Here is a 19201-nt window from a genome sequence, read left to right as displayed (position 1 = left end):
TTGTGGTCCACATCGTATGTAGGCTTCGAAATACTCTCCGTTGCAATATCTGCTCAAATAAAGTTGCTAAAAATAATAGCATATTATTATGGTATATTTTGAGAATTCACTACGAACCCTCCTAAGTTCATCCTAGATCCTAGATACTCTGATTATCCAGATGCTTTTATATATATATACTGTTTGTTGTTTTTGTCGATTTAGATGTACTGCAACCCAACATTTCATCCGTATGTCGTTAAAGGGTGCGGAAGCATTAATTTAAAAATTTTCCATTTCTCAGACTCTACTATGCTGTGACTGATGCCTTATGTGAATACTTGAAATGTAGAATATTAGCTGCATCCGTTGCCACTCATTATTTCGGGTGAGTCCTTTTCCATTTTCCATTTTCACTAGACTGATCGATAGCTTATAAACTCCGTTGATGTTTTTTAGTGGGTAAAAACTCAACTATAAACATTTTACGTATTATGTTGTGCGTTTTACGATTCGCACGGCAGGCGCTGGGGGAGATATTTACACTATGTTATTATATTCTGTGAATTATTCATTCGTCCTAAAATTTATATTTTTATATTGCCCTTTACAATAATTCAAATTTTGTAAATTTGTTGGCATGGTGTTACATAAGAGGTTTGCAAAGCCTTTTATCATTCGTTCTTTGTTATTTCCCTGTGCGCAAGTATTAAAAAAGTTTCCTTAAGGCGGCAAACCACATTAGAAAGAAATGCTTCATCTAATTTTTGTATTTTTTTTACTGGGAATTGTTCGAAATTCAATTAGATTTGGACATTATATTAGTCATATTCCGCACAACTTGTGAGAATTTAGTTGAAAAGTTTAAGCTAAAAATAAAAGTTATGCGACAATATTCCGTTGAAGGTCCTAACTGGAGTTCTCCAACTGCGGAACGTGTAGCGACTCCAATTATTATCTGAAAGCACAAATCTTGTAATTTTACATCACTAACTTATTTTGTGAGAATGTGGATCTGAATGCAGTTGAAAATAATCAGTATCAAAAATGTTACAGATGTTCAAAAAAAATATTTCAATTTTCACCATTTTTAAAGTTTTGTGTAAAATAAAACTTTGTTAAAATTGTCCGTCCGCCTGTCACTTACACTTTATATCTCAGAAACGATTACTCCTATTGATACGAAATTTGGTAAAAAGGTGGGAGCTGTGAATCTTACTGCATGCAGTGAGCAACACAGTTACACGTTGAGTTTAAGGGCGGTCTCCATACATTCAAAGGTAGAATTAATTTCACTGAATATTGTCATGTGGAGTATCAAATGAAAGGTATCGATTAGTACTTTCTGAAACTGATATTAGTTTTGGCATCAGTTGCAAAGGGAAGGAGCGCGGGGGTCCGTATGAGTCAATTACTCCATGGATCCGTTCTTAGACACTACCCAAAGCAAATATTTGAAAGGAAACATGGTGGTCCATGCATATGGTATCTAGGCCTCAAAATGCTCTGCATACCGATAACTGTTTAAATAAAGCTAATAATAGTATATTACCATATTTATTATAAGTATATTTTTCAAAAATTGGATGGAAACCATCTTAGCTTTATCCTAGAAGCCTATCCATCAACGCTTGCAGTAATATAAGCTATATCCTAGACCATAATACTACCAAGTTTGGCGGAAACTACTATTACTAACATAGTTTTATTATAGGTGAAAGTTGTCACTTGTCCAAAATTTTTGCTTTCTAAGGAGTTGAATGTCAGTATCATACTAAAGTGAATAGTTTGCCAAACGAAATACATAGACATTACGAGCTAAGTACAAATGGAATAAACGCTCACTTAAATATACTTATATAATAAATAAATTATAGTACAACAATAATATTATTTGTTTAAGGAAATCTACAGTAGAAGCATATGTTATTTATATTGCTTGTACCATAGTTCTAAGATAAGATATCTCTGTACTTTGACCTGCGCGTCAAACAATGTAACATCTGTGTAACGCATGATTACAAGATGCACTCTGATCCAATCAGTGTAACATTTGTGTACCACGTGATGGGAATGTACGAGTATTAGATATTATGACATCTGCATCGCAGATGGTTGAATAAGAGTTTGACCTGCGTGTCAAAAATAGAAATCAATTTTATGACTTGTTCTTCATAAGAAAAGAACAATATTTGGCCTGCGTAGATATAGTATAAATAGTTAAGATCCTACATGTTAGTTTAGAGTTCTGATTCGGAAATAAAGAAGATCGTATGATCTTAGGAACGGAAACTCTGTTTTTTATAACGAAGTGAAAAACATAATTAATACGCAAAATGTTTCTGCCTGAAGCGCTTAACTTTCGGTCTCCCAAGTTGTTTTTCACTAATTATGCAAAAACAAGTCGGAATACCGGAAGCTCGCGCTTCGGGTATAAAGGCTTTGTGAGTACATTTTTCTATTCGTATGTAGCTACAAATGCAACCTATTCCTTCATATTTTTCCAAACTACAAAACAATCCCTAAACAAACTGCCTATTTCCGAATACTGTGCATTTATATGCACGTATATAAACTCGTACCCATATTTTCGATTTACTTCGTGTGCAAAAGCATACATATGTACATATATAGTACGTATATTAAATACGGCTGGTTTAATGTACGAATATATCTACCTGAATTAGACACTACCCGCAAACTTCATTAGCACGCATACACTGTATACCTATATACACACATGTCTGGTTGGAATAATTGATATTCATATACAAATTACTAAAAAACTAAACATAATTCTTTTCGACCCCATTCATAGGAACTCATTTCGTTATGGTATTATGTATAACTGTGTTAATAATAGTTAAATTTGACAAAATTGTGTATTATGTCCTTTAATGCACCCATGCCAAATTTTGTACTTCTGGGATGAACATAAGGGGGGTTGCCGGGTAAATTTCCAAAATGTGGAAATATACTATTATTAAGTTTATTTGTGCCGATATCGGAACCGGATGTATTTTGAGGCCTAGATTTAGTAGAGATGCACCACTGTGATTTTTTTCAGGTTTTTCGGTTGGGTAGGTTCTGAGAACGAGACCTGTTACACTTTTTATGGGTCATATTTTGAGCCTTCACTCCCCTATGTTTCACCCAATATCAAATATTGAACTAGTTTCGAAAAGTACTAATTGAGACCTTTCATTTGCTACCGCACATGATCACTTTTTATGAGAAAAGAGCCCCCTTACGCTTAACACAAAATGGCGCCACTTCCTGCATGTAAAGGGAACAGCAGACCACACACTCTTACTAATTTTTGTGGTAATCGGTCAAGCCCTATCCGAATAAATCGGGTGTGACAGACAGACAGACATCGACTCGGTTTTAATAAGGTTTTGTTTCACACAAAACCTTAAAAAAGACACTCGAAAATATGACATATCATATGTTGGTCCATATTCTTGGTAACTTTGTAAGAATCATACTTTCAAATTTCATAATTTATTGCTTTTTCAGCTAGAATTTCCGCAAATATGTCGTTTTGAAAAAAAGCTGTTTGAAATATCTACTTTTGGATATGAACACGTTTATCACTCTTAATTACGAACGAAATACAGTTACAAGTACAAATGCACTCAAGCAAGAGACTGACGCCGAGTAGTTTATAAATACTTGGCGTCAGTCTCTTGCTATTTAGATAATATCACCAGATTTCGAAAGGATATAAAGCGACTACTTCCTGGTGGTGCATTCTGAGCTTGTATCCATATTTTGCGGTAGCCAGGCTAACGATCTATGCAATAAAAAAGTCAATTCTGAAAACCCCTAATGTGGTTTCCCCTGTTGATACATCGAAGAATCGAAGAAAATTTATCCAGATATTCGAAGTGAATGAATTTAAGAACCTCGAAAGATATCTATATATTTTTCATAGTTATTTACGCAAATGCTAGTTCATGTTTAAAGAACGGTGTTCTGCGGCACATAATTTAACGATTGGTTCCACGAATACAAAAGGTTGCTAAGGCGTGTTAAAAGTTTTCCAAAATTGTACTTACATATATATTTTGGAACAAATGTGAAAAAGGGTCTGATTCTACGATAATGTTATAAAAGTAGTTAAGTTCGAGATTGTCCATCATTCATAGCATTATAAAAAGAGCTTAGCACGGAACAACTTATTGGTGTTAAGTTAGCTGTATTTGTGTGGTGCAGTTGCGATGATCGCGAAAATCAATTTTTTTTATTTCATATACTTAGCATATTCTCAACAAATTTCATAACAATCGAAGCATTAGACCTATAGCTATTTATAACGGATTTTCTTGCTGTTCCTCCGTAGTTGTAGTCTTAAACCTTGATCGCCGTATATACTGCTTGAAGTTGCAGCCGTAAGAGAAGCTGCAATGGTTTGTAGCCAACATTAAATCGATGTTTTGTAATTTGTATGACCCTGGAATCGACGACCCGATGTAAATAAATAAGGTGATTTTAAAATTAAAAACATGAGCTGAAAGCTCTAAATGCGGATATCTTCGAATCGTGTTTTTGTAAAAGTGTATTTGCGGTGGACACGATTATTAGAAAAACTACTACTCTGATTAACGTCAAATTTTTACCACTTTTTGAGGTTTTGTGTCTGTCTGTCTGTCACACACGATTTACTTCGAAATTGCTAAACTGATTGTAAAGAAATTTTGTGAGTACATGTGGTCTGCGTGTCCCTTTACACGCAGCGAGTGGCGCCATTTTGTGTTGAGTTTCAAGGGGACTCTCCATACATGCGAAACGGGGGCGTAACATCTTTTTTCACAGGATATGGTCATGTGGGGTATCAAATGAAAGGGCTCTATTAGTACTTCTGACTTGGACTAATGTTATTTCTGACATTGGATGAAAGGTAGAGTAGCGAGAGCTCAAAGTGTGAAGTGAAAGAGATCTTATTCACAGAATCTATCTAACCGAAAAATCTGCAAAAATCAGAATCATTTCTACAAAATCTAGACCTCAAAATACATCCTATTCCGATACCTCCATAAATAAGGATAGTAATAGTGTATTATCATATTTGGGAAATTCAACCGAAAACTCCCTTAAGTTTGTTTAAGAAGTACAAAATTTGTTAGTTTTGGCGATAATATAATGCATAATTCTGGAAAGTTTGAACGGAGTCCAACTATTATTAACAAAGTTATTGAAAGTCAAAGTATTGCATTTCACGTAAATTTATTGCATTCTAGGACATGCACGACGTCATCATCATATATATAAAGTGAACTTACATGAAGGATCCCTGGAGACATTTTCGCTTTTCTTTTTCAGCTTTTTTTTAGTTATTTGAATATCAGAGTCAATTACTGGAGACAGGCTTGTGTATGTATATGTACATGCGTTCATGTATGTATACTTTTGTGCACACAGTGAAATGAAAATGCATGAATATGCGTTAGATCAATTTTGTGCTCAATATTTGTGTCTTGAATTTGTATGGACATACGCATATTTTGTTTGATAATATGTGACGGAATATTTTGTATTTCCATTTATGTACAAATGGGAAAACGTGCATAGAGAGTTGCTCACATAAGATGAACACAAAACCTTTATACCTGAAACGCCTCCGGTATTTCGACTTGCTTATTATAATAGCTGGTTGCTGAACGAAGAGGTTCCAATTCTTTCAAAAAAAATATTTTTTATTGAAGAAAGTCGTTATGGAGTTTTATCATGTCAATTGTAAAGCATTTCCGGAAAAAGGCACTATGGGAAAATAGTTGCAGATTGGCTATTTTTTATTCTTTTCTTAAATATTTTTTCCTAAGTACTTCACAATATATATTAATCGTTTTTTAATAACCATTTACCAAGTTCTCGAAAAAAAATCGAGAAATTGCCGTCATATCACCCACTGTAACTGTGTAAGCTCAAAGAAACATGTTTCAATATTTTAAAGTATTTGTTATATCAAAAAAAAAGTATGGGTATTACACAAATAAAAACAACCAAAACTGAAATTATTATTATCGCCCCCGCAATCAATTCTGGTGATTTTTTTTGAGAATTTCTCGGTATTGAAGGGAGTTCCTATTGTCTTTTTAAGGTTTTGTGTAAAACAAAACCTTATTAAAATCGATTCAGTGTCTGTCTGTCTGTCACACGCATTTTTCTGCAAAACGGCTAAACCGATCCGAACGAAAGTTGGTGGACAGATGGGAACTATGAAATCCCACGCATACAGCGAGTCGCATAAATTTAGGTGGAGTTTAAAGGGGGGCTCCCCATACATGCAAAGGGGAGATTCAAAAATTTTTTTCACCGGATATAGTTGTGTAGGGTATCAAATGAAAGGTCTCGATCTGTACTTTCCGAAACTGTTAGTTTTGGCATAAATTGCAAAGTGCGTGAGTAAGGAGTCAAAATGTACACACTTGAAGTGAGACAGGACTCATTTTCGGAAACTACGCAACCTAAAAATCCGAAAAAAATCAGTGTGGTGCGCCTAGATGAAATCTAGGCCTCAAAATATGTCCCATTCCGATAACTGCTCAAATAAACTTACTAATAGTATATTACTACTTTTTAGAAATTTACTGAAAAACCCCCCTTAAATTCAGCCTAGGACTTCCGAATTTTGTACCAGCATAGGGGACAATATTTCGTATATATGTGCTAAATGGAAATTAGGCAATTAACGCCAAAGTTATAGCAGTTCAAACTTAGCAATTTCGCGCGAGTTTACTGCTTCCAAAGCCATGCAACCATTGAAAACGCCTCTCTTGCAGTTTTTCCACGATCGATGCAAACCCATATCGATCGCGGATATTTTCATTTCAGACGTAATGAAAACGTGTCACGCCACCAGTGCAATGCAACATCTTCGTCCCCATTACCGCAAGACGCCGTTCATTGTCCTTTATAGTCGGCCAACACTCAGAACTATAGAGAGTGGCAGACGGACGACATTGCAGTAAATTTTAGATTTGCGACGTGCGCTGATACGTCGATCACAAAGAACACCAGTTGGGGAATGCCACTTCATCCAGGTTGTATTAATGCGTGAAACAATTTCATTACGCAGTTCTCCATTGGCTGATAGCGTTGACTCGAGATATTTAAATCGCTGAGTTCTGGCAATGGCAGTAACCTGCCCTTCGAGATACTTAAATCGCTCAGTTCTGGCAATGGCAGTAATCTGCTCAGAACTGAACTGCTATAAGCCAATGGGGAACTACGTTATGCTCCTCACATAGGGAAACACAAAACACAAAAGCGTCAAGCTTCCGGTTTCCCGACTTGTTTACTCTATTAATATCGATAACAATACTGTGCGTGTCTTACAAGTTGGTCCCCGTACTTTAAAATTTGCTGAATTGCGGATGACTTGGGGTCCCATTTAAGTTGGTCTTCCTACAGTAAAATTTGCTGAACCACGGATGACTTAAGGATCCATTCACACAAATGTACGTATATAGTGCTTTACTGTTTTATAAGTGGGATTTCTTTGCACCAACGTTGTTCTCGGTTATCTTTCATCGATCGTGGTAAATAACAAGGAGTAGCATTAATGGTTTTATTTCAAAACATAAGTAATTAATAAGTACTGGAAATGTATATACAAGCTATAAATTTGAATAAATACGGAGGATCCTGATCCTGCAGGTAGGGAAAAAAAACCCAAAAAAACGCCAAAATTAATAGTAAATATAGAGGCCGAGGGCATGATGGAGCATAGGATACAAACGGAGAATAGGCCAACTCATGGATCAGTGTATAGATGTAAGGAAGGCGTTGCCAGCTCTAGAAGGGCGAAACTAAGTCTAAATTAGACAATGGAACGCAATCCGTACTGAATCTTACCTTCAGAATAAACAAAATAAAAGTAGACAATTAGTAAATCACCGAAGACGTCGTAAGCAATTCCAATTATAAAATCATCTCATTTAAAATATATAGGATTTTACCCACCATTAAACGAATGTTGAATTTCAAACTTCAGTAGTTGACTTAGAGAGATATGAGGATCTGCTATTCAAAGTGAACAAAAGGACCACATTGACCATTGACCACATTGCCTCCTATAGTGTACCGTTACGGTCTTGAATGAATTGCTCTAACACACTTCAAGGCCTTGATCAAATTGGATTGTTGCGCCAACGATTATTATTAAGAAGAATAATTGCTACGAATATTGTATGAATAGGATAGGATATAAATTCATATAAAACAAATATATCTCTCAATTACAGTTTCATTAGAGTGAAAAATGCATACCGCAACGCGGAAGACTGGGGTTCGTGGGACGCCAAACAATGTAGTGAATTTCTATAGCTTATAGTCCAGTAATTAAAGCCGTCAACCTCCGAATTCTTTTAGTCAAGACCGATTGACATGAAATTTGAATTGGGGGTAAAGACCTTGAAAGCATTGAATTTTTTCTACACCAATTCCGAATTTACGTTTGACAACCCATAACTCTGTCCATTGTAACTACAAAGAAATATATATACGCCCAGAGCATCATTGGCTCATTCCAAAGAGGCTTCACTACAGGCAAATCAGCAACAGATCAGATTTTCTCTCTGCGACATGCGATGGAAAAACTTGGAATATGGATACCAGTTGCACCATCTATTCATCGACTTTAAAGCCGCCTATGATAGATAAGATTGACTAGGCTGACCCTGACCAATGTGCGAGGCCAGATAAAAGCAGCAGGATCACTCTCAAAACCATTCGACATCAACAACAGTCTACGACAAGGGAATGCGCTATCATGTGTCCTCTTTAACCTGGCCCTCTAGAAAGTGATCCGTGATGCTGAGGTGAATGCAAGAGGTCCGATCCTCTTCAAGTCCACCCAACTACTGGCCTATGCTGACGATATCGACATCATGGGAAGAACCTCCCGAAACGTACGAACTGCCTTCGTCCAGGTCGAGCAGGCGGCACGAGATCTTGGGCTGCACATCATTGAAGGCAAGATAAAATATATGGTGGCAACGTCAGCACCAAAAACTAACCAATCAACAACATTAAACCGCGCTGGCCAAACGGGAAGAAAAAAGATAAGAGAATACAACTTTGAGACCGTTGATAATTACTCCTATCTAGGGTTGAAAATCACAACCGATAACAGTTACGATAATGAAATCCGCGCACGGTTGTTGTCAGCCAACAGAGCCTATTTCAGCTTACAAAAACTGTTCCGCTCGAAACGTCTCACCATAGGATCAACGCTCTTACTGTACAAGACTATGATCCTGCCAGTCCTCATGTATTCCTCGGAGGCTTGGGTTCTTAGCAAGAATTGCGAACTCTTGACCGCGTTCGAGCGAAAAATCCTCCGAAGAATTTTTGGCCCCCTACATGAGGATGGACGATTCCGTAGCCTACATAACGATGAAATCTATGAGCGATACCATGACCGTCAGGTTGTGGATAAAATCCGACTCAATAGGTTACGGTGTCGGGTCACTTAATCCGTATGGATGAGGATGATCCCACCTGGAAAGCCTATAAGGGCAATATCTATGGTAGAAAAAGAAGACGAGGCAGACCCTGCCTAAGATGGAGCGATGGTGTAGGTCAGGACGCCAGACAGCTTTCAGGGGTATCGGTTTTGTGTGAACGTTGTATAAAGTCATTGAATTGTTGACAATGGCTAGAGTGATCACCAATTAGTTTTAGTTTCTTATTTCCAAATCCATTACTAACCCAGCGAAACAGTCGCGTAGGTTTTTAATAACGACTTTCTTGATTAGATAATCTTTTCTGGCTGCAGGATAAGATTTATTTATTTATTTAATGAGGACAATACACAGAAAGCAAATTTCTTATTACATATTGTCCTCAGAGGAAGGAGCAAGTAAATGACATATTTTGCGCTTAAAGCTAGAGAGGGACATAGAGTCAAATGAACCAAGCTGTAGGGCATTGTACGACCGGCAAAACCTCGGGATCGGAGAGTGAAAGTAAATCTCGAGCTCGGCGAAGGGCACATCAAAAATGTCCGCATTACGTGTGTCATGAGACGAGGCGATACGGAGAGTAATATCCGAGTTGGCGGAGCAGTCCATCAGACCATTGCAGAGTTTGAAAAGAGTACACATATCAAGGAAAATATGGCGTTGCTGTAGGGAGGGGAGATTGAGGGTGCGGAGTCGTGATGGATAATCAACCCGTGGAAGGTTCTTTTTGTAAAAGAGGGCCCGGGTGAATTTGCGTTGTACAGCTTCAAGAGCGCGGCCGTCACGGATGCGGTAGGGGGACCAGACTACAGAGCAGTATTCAAGGATGTTTTTGGCAAGGGAATTGAAGAGTGTTAAGGAGGGCTGGATTGAAGTAAAGTCGGACGAGGAACTTAGGATAAAACCAGACATTTTGGAAGCTCTATTGATGATGTCAACGAAGTGGGAATTGAAACGAAGTTTATCGTCGAATATTACACCCAGGTCTTTGAAGGAGGTCAGTAATGAAAGGGGTTGACCACTGAGAGAATAGGAAAAGGATGATGGGGAGGGTTTCAGGGAATAGCGCATCCAGTGGCATTTGTTGACATTCAGTGTTAGCTTGTTGACCGAACACCAACGGGCTGAATTATCAAGGTTGGATTGTAAGAGAGCACAGTCCAATGGAGACGAAACAGAGGCAAACAATTTAAGGTCGTCTGCGTAAAGCAAATACGATAGATAGATAGATAGAAGAAGGGACAGAATGAGTTGGATTACGAGAGTTGCGAGCGTGAGACCAAAAGAGTTTTAAGTTACCGCGGGCAAGGGCGGCTTCGACGCTCAATAGGTACCTTTTACGCGCCTTTCTGACCATTGACTTCACAGTAGATCGTATAGCTTTAAAATGAGCAAGGTCGGCGTCATTTTTAGAAGCCCGAAACTTCTTCCTCAGTGTATGTTTCAAGCGCATGTTAATATGAAGTTCCGTTGTGAACCAAGTTGGGAAAGAACGTAGGCAGGGAGGGGAAGAAGGGACATAACAGAAGAGGAGATCAGAGAGGATATTGTAGAAGGTGTTAAGAGCTTGATCACACGATGAATTACTTAATAAATGAACCCAGTTGAAAGACGCTAAAGCTGAGTTCAGACCGTCAAGATTGGCTTTGCGGAAGTTGAAATTAGTGGGTTTACGCTTGGTTTTGGGTTTTGAACGAGGGAGCTCCGCTTCAAACTCAACCGCGGGATGGTGAGCGTCGGTTTTTACATACGGGGATGTGCCAGGAAATAAAGAGAGGTGGCGCTCGGGGAGGTTGGAAAGGAAGAGATCGAGAGTGCGGCCCAAGGAGTTTTTGGTGGTGTTGAAATTCAGGGTAGAGCAAGTATACATAAAGGAAGAAAGTGGAAGGGAAGAATGGGAGAGGTTGTTGGAAGGAATTGGAAGACTAGGATGATTTGGCCAGTTGAGCATGGGGAGGTTGAAATCTCCACAAAGGAAGAAAGGGAGGGAAGGGAATCTGACGGTAAGGAGTTCAGACAAACTGTCAAACAATTCTTCATACAGGTGAGAAGGGCTAGCACAGGGGACATAAACACAAGAAACAATGAACGGGAGGAAGTTGGGCGGGGAGACACGAAGAGCAACACAATCAAAAGGAAAGCCAGAGGAGAAGAAGACGAGTTCAGCGGGGAGTGAATCTTTTATAGCAATTAGGACTCCACCGCCAGTGGACTTACGAGAAGCATCCCGGTCCCTGTCACAACGGAAAGTGGAGTATCCTTCGGGGAGCTCGGAGTATAATATGGCATCGTCTAGCCAGGTTTCGGAGATACAGATGGCATGGTGTTGCTGAGCCAGCGCGGATAAATTGAAGGCCCCCAGCTTGGTTCTTAAACCCCTGACGTTCTGATAAAACATACGGACAGTGAACATGGATCCAGTTATATAGCTCGACGAGGCAGGCGGGTTGCCCTGAAATTTACCCGCGAATTGGGGCGCTTATACGGCTTTATGAATACACCTTCAGGCCAGAAAGAAGGGTTGCCGAGGACATCAACTTCGTGTGGGTAAGTAACCTTGAAAGATGCAATGACCCGGTCGGTGTTGTCGTCTTTTGTGAGTTTAATGCAGGACAGAGGAGAAAGTAAACCAACTTTGCTCCTTATATACTCCAGAACATCGTCCGTAGACGTTGTGAACGTTAGCCTGGAGATGAAGAGCTGTTTAGGTGGGGACGCCACCTTCAACTTGGGGCCACTGGTATGGCTGGTTGAAGTGCCAGGATATATGGCGGTAGCGGGAAGCGGAGCTTCGTTGGCGACTGGAACGATGTCAGAAAGTGGGGCGGCTGTGTTCCGATTCAAAATTTGCTGAGGAGGCTGCGGATATTGTCCCCTCGTAGGCGCGATGGAGCGAGACAGGATCGGAGACTCGGTGGACCGTAACTCGTCGCATGGGGGCCGCTGGATTAGGGGTGTAGAGCCAGTGGAAGCAACCCTGATGTAGGAGGGCATTGCAGGCGAATTCAATACAGAATGAGAGGCCTGGTGCATAGACTCCTGAGACGATGTTGAGGCCACATTGTTATGCACAGTAGAAAGCGCCTTTTCGGAAGCCACAGTTTCGTCTAACGGATTCCTGAGCCGTCGGGAACATGCAGATGACGACGTCGATCGCTGCATTTTTGGCACTGCACCAGTGTTGCGGTTCACGTTTTCGGCGGAATTCAGTGATTGGGCTAAATCGGGGGGCTTGGTATGGTCATCCTTGGCAGAAGGAGATGCAGACACAGCTGGAGGTATAGTAGATACAGTAGAAGAAGCCGCCGGGAGAGGGAATCCATTTGACTTCGGTACCAAAACGGAAGTCTCAACGGCACGCTGAATGGCGGCCAAGGTCGAGGACTGTTTATTGAGCAACTGTATTGCATCAGACAGCGTGGAGCCATGGCAAGTGTTGCAGCGATAAGATATGTTTTTAGCGAACTTTGCTCGAATCTCTAAGAATACTGCGGGAATATCTAGACATTTGATGTGGTAAGATTTCCCGCAGTATCCGTCGCAATCGAGGAACTTAGAGCGCGCGGATTCAGGCTCGTTACACTGTGCGCATCGGATGTCGTAAATTGGAGGTGACGCCATTATTCAATAAAGTAAAATATAAAATAATTGCCTACAAATATGCAAATCGCAGGTGAACTATTATGCACAGACAAAAAGTTGCGTCGATTAAAATGAAAATGTAAACGGAATAGCACGCCGAAGGGGGCAGGAAAGAGTAATTTGGATGACGGGATTACACACTGCGAGATTGTTTGAAAAATAGAAATAAAAAAGTTCAGGGCAGATCTCCACAACTTCGAACCGACGGCTCCGCGATTGAAAGGCAGACGCTCTCGCACTGAGTTATATATAAATTGTTAATTTGCAATGCTTGCTGCACTATAAAAAATGTCAGATGAAAAAATCCAAAACAGTAAGCCAGTAGTTAGTCAGACCGTTAAAGCCACTATTCCGACTGTAATTTTCACTTGAATTCACCAAAAGAAAACACCTTCACTTTGTTAATTATTAATTACAGACCCGAAGTAGTTAATATCACGAGGAAAGTAACGAATATGGAAAAATGTAAATGATAATATCAAATGCAATCAGTAAATAATTCGGAAAAAAATTAAATTAATTCGGAAGGAAGCAAAGTCACAAGCACTCAGTTCACAGTCGAATGGGTGACGGAAGATCATTGTGAGGAACGGAAGTGGAACGTTGTGCATGTGCAATCAATAACACAGTTAAACGTAAAGATTCATCCACATTTTTGGCAAATCTTAAGAAACAGTCGCAAACGCAAACATGTGGATAGTGTCTTTGGCTTGGTTTCTGTAGGATTGCTACCGGTTGTAGTTGAAACAAACCGTTGTAACGCAAACTTGTTGATAGGATGTTTGGCTTGCTTGCCGCCGATCTGGATGGAGTGTCAGTTTTTTATCAGAAATTGAAGGCAATTTGCCACAGCGCTCGCGGCCCATACACATGTTTGTGAGCACTCTGTCTCGTTTGTGCATTGGTGGCGATCGCACGTAGGTATTTTTTAGTGAAATGTGCGAAATGAAGCAGCGGTGTGGAATGAAGTTTGTGAACGAACCTTGCCGACTTGGAACGAACTTTATCGATACATTGCAGTTGTAAGCAAGTTGCAGCTCACTCCGCACGTTTGTGGGGCGAGCACAATGCTGACCAGATTACCTCCTACAGTGTACTGTAGTGTACCGTTGCGGTCTTCCAGCGAAGGCACGGATCTTAGAAATAGTTCTCCTGGTAAGGTACAAATATTATCGTGTTATGTCAGCATGGGCTCTCCATTTAGCTTGATGCGGGCAAGGCAATGCCGTGACTTCGTTTCCCTTTGCATATCCCTTAGACTCTTTTTTAAGGGGCATCAAATACAGTCTATGTTCGACAACATCATAAACATCGTAAAAATTCATTTCGGATTAATGGTAATGGATCTTAATGAAATCACTGAGCGAATAATGCTTCAGAATTCCTCTATAGGAAACTTAGTGGAAGCAAACACCCGGAACATTTCCTGCTGGGATAAGGTGAAGAAACACATTAAGAAAACCATCTTGGCGACATCGAGGCACCGACACATCAATATCACTTGCATCGTCCCTACTCGAAAGGTGAATAATGAGATTCCATGCCGCTGAAATTATTCCTCTTGCACACATATTGCGTTGTCTGTTATTGTCTGATGTTTGACTCAGACATAACAGACATTGAGCTGAGGCAGACATTTGTCTGTCTTATGTCTGATACAGTCACATACATTTGCCTGACACAAGCACTGAAGAAAATTGCTTTAAAATGCTTTCACACATGAAAATATCTATATGTACATATTCTTTCGTCTACACCTCCAATGCATTTTGAGTTTCTTATTGGATGTTACAAGTAAGTCTGACTTCTCCAAACATAGGTACAGCATGATCCGATCATTAACATTTCAATACAAGAGAATTCGTATTCGCATTTCGAAATATGAATCCAACAGAATTCGTATTCACAATCGTAAATACGAATATGTTTGTATTCACTCTCGGAAGTAAGAAGGCAGCTGCATTTCATATCCACTTGTGTGAATACGGAAATATTCATCGAATGAATATATTCGTATTTGTATTTACGAATGTAAATACGCCCAACACTACTTAAAACAAATTCGAACATAGCAGCCAACTAAACTTTTAGAGTTAACAAATTTGCACATACTAAACTTGAACTATGTATTAATTAATTTTCAAAGCCTACTGATGATACCCAATGGGGAGGATCGAAATCATGATCTAGGCGTCCTACAAATCACCCAAACATAATGAACAACAAGAGGAGCAAAGGTATACTCCCTGGTGAAATGTCCTCCCAGGAGGGGAGCACGGGCCCCGAAAACAACGGGGGAACTTTGGGTCTGCAAAAGAAAATTGTAGACCTGAAGAGCGAGAAGGCGGCAATGGCACACCAGTTAGAGTGCCAGCAATTGCTCATCAAGCAATTGCAAGTACAATTGGCAGCGTTGGAAGAGACGGTCTGCACTGGGCCGGTAGCTGCGCAGTTTAGACCACGACAACATCAGCAACGTCACAACAACAACAACAGCAAAACGAGCAACACCAAGAGGCCATTGAGATGGACATCGTGGGATCCCTTGCATCCTATCCCGAGGTCATCATTGACGAGAGAGACCCCTTCAACTTCGTCCGGAATCGCAAGAGCTACAAGAAAAATAATAAGGTTAGTGCAAAAACTGTAACCGCCCCACCACAGCCATCCGCAAATCCTTCCTCGTCCCCTAAGACCAAAAAGGTAAAAATCCCAGCCATTATCGGGTACAATCTAAATGTGCCCCATTTTCTCAGGTTACTCAAGGTCAAGGGATTAAAAGCATCCCTGAAGAACACGAGGGCGGATAGAACCCTCATTTTTACGGAGACGGCGGAAGAACACGCCCAGGTCTTCGCGCTCATGAAAGAGCAAGGGATTAACGCCACAACAAGGACCCCCCTTCTCTGCGAAACCAGTCCTCAATTATCCGAGATCTCCACAGGGAAACGGACTCCTCGGACATCCTGCAGGAACTACAAGCCGACCACCCTGAGTTCAAACTCACCACGGTGGCGAACTTAGTAACCCGCAGAGATAAAGATCTGTACAGAGAAGTCCCTACTCTCCCGATGAAATCTCAGTCGGGACTATTTATTGCCACATTCGAGCCCGCTTAAAAGTTCACCGAAGTGATGAAGGTGAAATACATCCTTCATCTAAAAATTTCCTGCCAGAAAGTTATGAGCTTCGAAGAAGTGCAGTGTTATAACTGCCAAAATTTCGGGCACATTGTCCAGAACTGCACTATTGTACATAGATGTGTTAAGTGCTCGAAAACACACCCTTGTGTGGAATGCACGAGGACAGCAGCCGAAGGAGTACTCTGCTGCAACTGCGGTCAAGCAACCACCCAGCGAATTATCGCGGGAGTTATAAAATATGAAACAAATTTCTTGTTTTATTTTATTTTTATTGATTTTAAAAAAATAAACTGCTCTTAAATTTTATTTTAGCTCTTTTCTATTTGGAAGCAGAAATACGAATGAATCAATTCTTAACTTAAATTTCTATTTCAATTTCTCCTAAACAAAGGATTAAAAGCTTAATTGATTTTGAGTGTTTGTTTAATTCTTATTCTGATTTTTCTAATGGATTTTTAATGTGTTTATAAGATCGCTTCATCATATTTCTTTATTCGATCTTATAAAAGGAATTTGGTTTAAACTGATTACATAAAGATATTGTTGGGTAGATTTTATTTACGTTTGAGTCAAGAGGCGACTCTAATGAATTTGTTTCATTAATTACATTATTAGGTTGGGACTCTAATGTGTTTATGTCGTTATTAGGTTGGGTTGGATATGTAACTCCTCCCTCCTTAAGAGAAATGTTGTCCTCAACATATGTATGCATTTCAGATTCTTTAATGATTTCAGGATCTTCACAAGATGTAATTATTTTAATTTGTTTATGATTTTTACAATACATGTAAGTATACAATATTATTATTATGCAGATTCCAATAATAGATCCTGTAACAAATTGGTGATTTTTCGAAAAATATTTAATTTCCTCGATTTGTTTCAAATTTTCAATATTTTCAAGTCTCAGATCTTCCAACTTAATTTCTTAACAATGTATGACTGAACTCTGTAATAGTATTTTTGTATGTAATGCGATTTATTTGAACTTTACATTTAGTAAATTTAACTATATAATGACCTTTCAATTCGTATTTCTTTTCGTTACAATCGTGTATTAATCTACCGTTAATATTAATTACAAGGAGTAACCCTTTTTCAATTTCTTCTACTTTAGTAATATTATTTATAGGTTTTCTGACACAAAATTGCATATTACTTCCTGTGCAATTCAATGGTTGTTTTAAATTTTTTAAAACTTTATTATATTCAAAATATTCATTATTATACCTTACAGCAATAGTTTCTTTTACATTTAACGTTTCATAATGCGTGTTTGGTATTAGTCTGACATAGTAAGATAAAAGTGGTGCTGTGAATATTGGGACATTAATTATGAAAATGATACTATTTTGTTTTACGAGAACTGAAAGTGTAATTTCTTTTATTTCTTCAAAGGATATATTATTTTCTTCTATTTCTTCCATTGTTAGCAAAGACCTTGTCATCAAATAATTTTTGGCAGAGTTTAGATTATCAATTATAATTTCTATTTCATCTTTTATTAGACCGCATAAAAGAAGTTGTGGTTTATTTGTATATTTAAAATAATTTTATTCATTTGTTTGAGGTTATTGTTGGTCTCATTAGCTAAAATGTTAAATAAGTTATTAGTTTCTTTAATATTATTTGTTATTTTATTTAGGTTATCTTGAAATACTGTATTTATTTTAACTTGCTTATTTAATGATTCGATTAGGTTATGGTTATTAGCGTCGATAATAGTTAAATGTTCATTTATTTCCTCTAGATCATCATTGTCTAATACTCCGAACAAAAGTTTATAAGCTGTCCCAATGAAATTAAAAAGACCTCTCTTCTGCCTATTATTAAACAAATTTTTAAAAAATTCTTCCGGAGTTTTAAAATCATTTTGCTGATTATTATTAATAATATTAGTATATCTAGAAATAGTATTATTTTGGTATGCTAAAGCTCTTAATTCTCTTTTTATAGTTTGTATTGTATGTTTAGCGTAAGTATTACCTGCTATATTTTTCTCAAGTTCCAATAAGGCTAATTCGTACTGTCGTAAATCGATCTTGTGATAAATTCTTTTGTAATCTCTTATTAATTTTTCGTTGCCCTTTTTTATAAGAAGTAATCCTGTGGCAGAGTGAACTTCTTCAACTTGAAGACTTGGTTGAGCTAAAGTTGATTTAATTTGAAGCAGAACGGTGATTATTCCTAGTAGGAAGAGTATTAGGTTTCCTTTGTGGAAGATCTTCGTCTTTTGGCCCTAGAAAATATTTTTTCACTCTTTTTATTCTAGTCGGATGAATTTTATTTGAAAATCTGTTATTTTTAACGTGAACTATATTTCCTCCTTCATTTCTTACTCTAGCTTTTCTATATTTTGGCTCCTCTTTATATCTTTCGTTAACATAATTCTTGATATAAACTTTGTCGTGAGTTATATTCTGTTGTTGTTCTCGATTTTTGTTACAGTATGAAACCCATTTCTCTTTCTTTTCCTGCATTAATTGAGCTATTTTGCTTTTATCTACCTGACCTAGTTGAACATCTAGTGGTTTACAATTAATTGTGGAGTGAATTGCCGTATTGTAAAATTCGGTTGCTTTAAGGACTTTTTCTGAAATTGACATATCTCGTTCGGTAAGGGTTAACGTTCGTATGTGTTCTAATAAACTATTATACTATGTGCTCTACTGATGTCAGAATTACCTGTATGTGACTTCGGCGATGTGAAATGAATTTCTATGCTTTCCTGACGTAAAAATTCTTTAACATTTACCATATTAAATTCATTATCTGCAACTAACTTTCTTGGTTTACCTAAACAGGAATTTCTTTCTCTTATATACTGAATGAATGTAATTGCATTTTTATCCGTTAATTCCTTTGTATACATGTGTTTTGAAAATTTATCTACTCCGGTAAAAAACATTCTTTTTCCAATTAGAAAGACGTCCAGATGTACTATTTGATTAATATCGTTTGGGGTTT

The 19201-nt window shown here is 38.3% G+C and overlaps 1 protein-coding gene across 1 annotated transcript in view; it reads left to right on the top strand.

Annotated features, from left to right (window-relative positions):
* The first annotated feature begins 204 nt into the window (after positions 1 to 204).
* LOC119658199 overlaps positions 205 to 19201 on the top strand; it is a 58676-nt gene continuing 39679 nt past the window's right edge. Inside the window, exons 1-2 of the mRNA XM_038065465.1 lie at positions 205 to 230; positions 284 to 367. Of these exons, the coding sequence (XP_037921393.1) occupies positions 205 to 230; positions 284 to 367 (110 nt within the window). The remainder of the gene's footprint in view (positions 231 to 283; positions 368 to 19201) is intronic.

The sequence above is a fragment of the Hermetia illucens genome, chromosome 5, assembly GCF_905115235.1.
Source record: "Hermetia illucens chromosome 5, iHerIll2.2.curated.20191125, whole genome shotgun sequence".
In the NCBI taxonomy this organism is placed as follows: domain Eukaryota; kingdom Metazoa; phylum Arthropoda; class Insecta; order Diptera; family Stratiomyidae; genus Hermetia; species Hermetia illucens.
The sequence above is the reverse complement of the archived record's forward strand: the minus strand, read 5'-3'. Positions and strand labels throughout refer to the sequence as shown.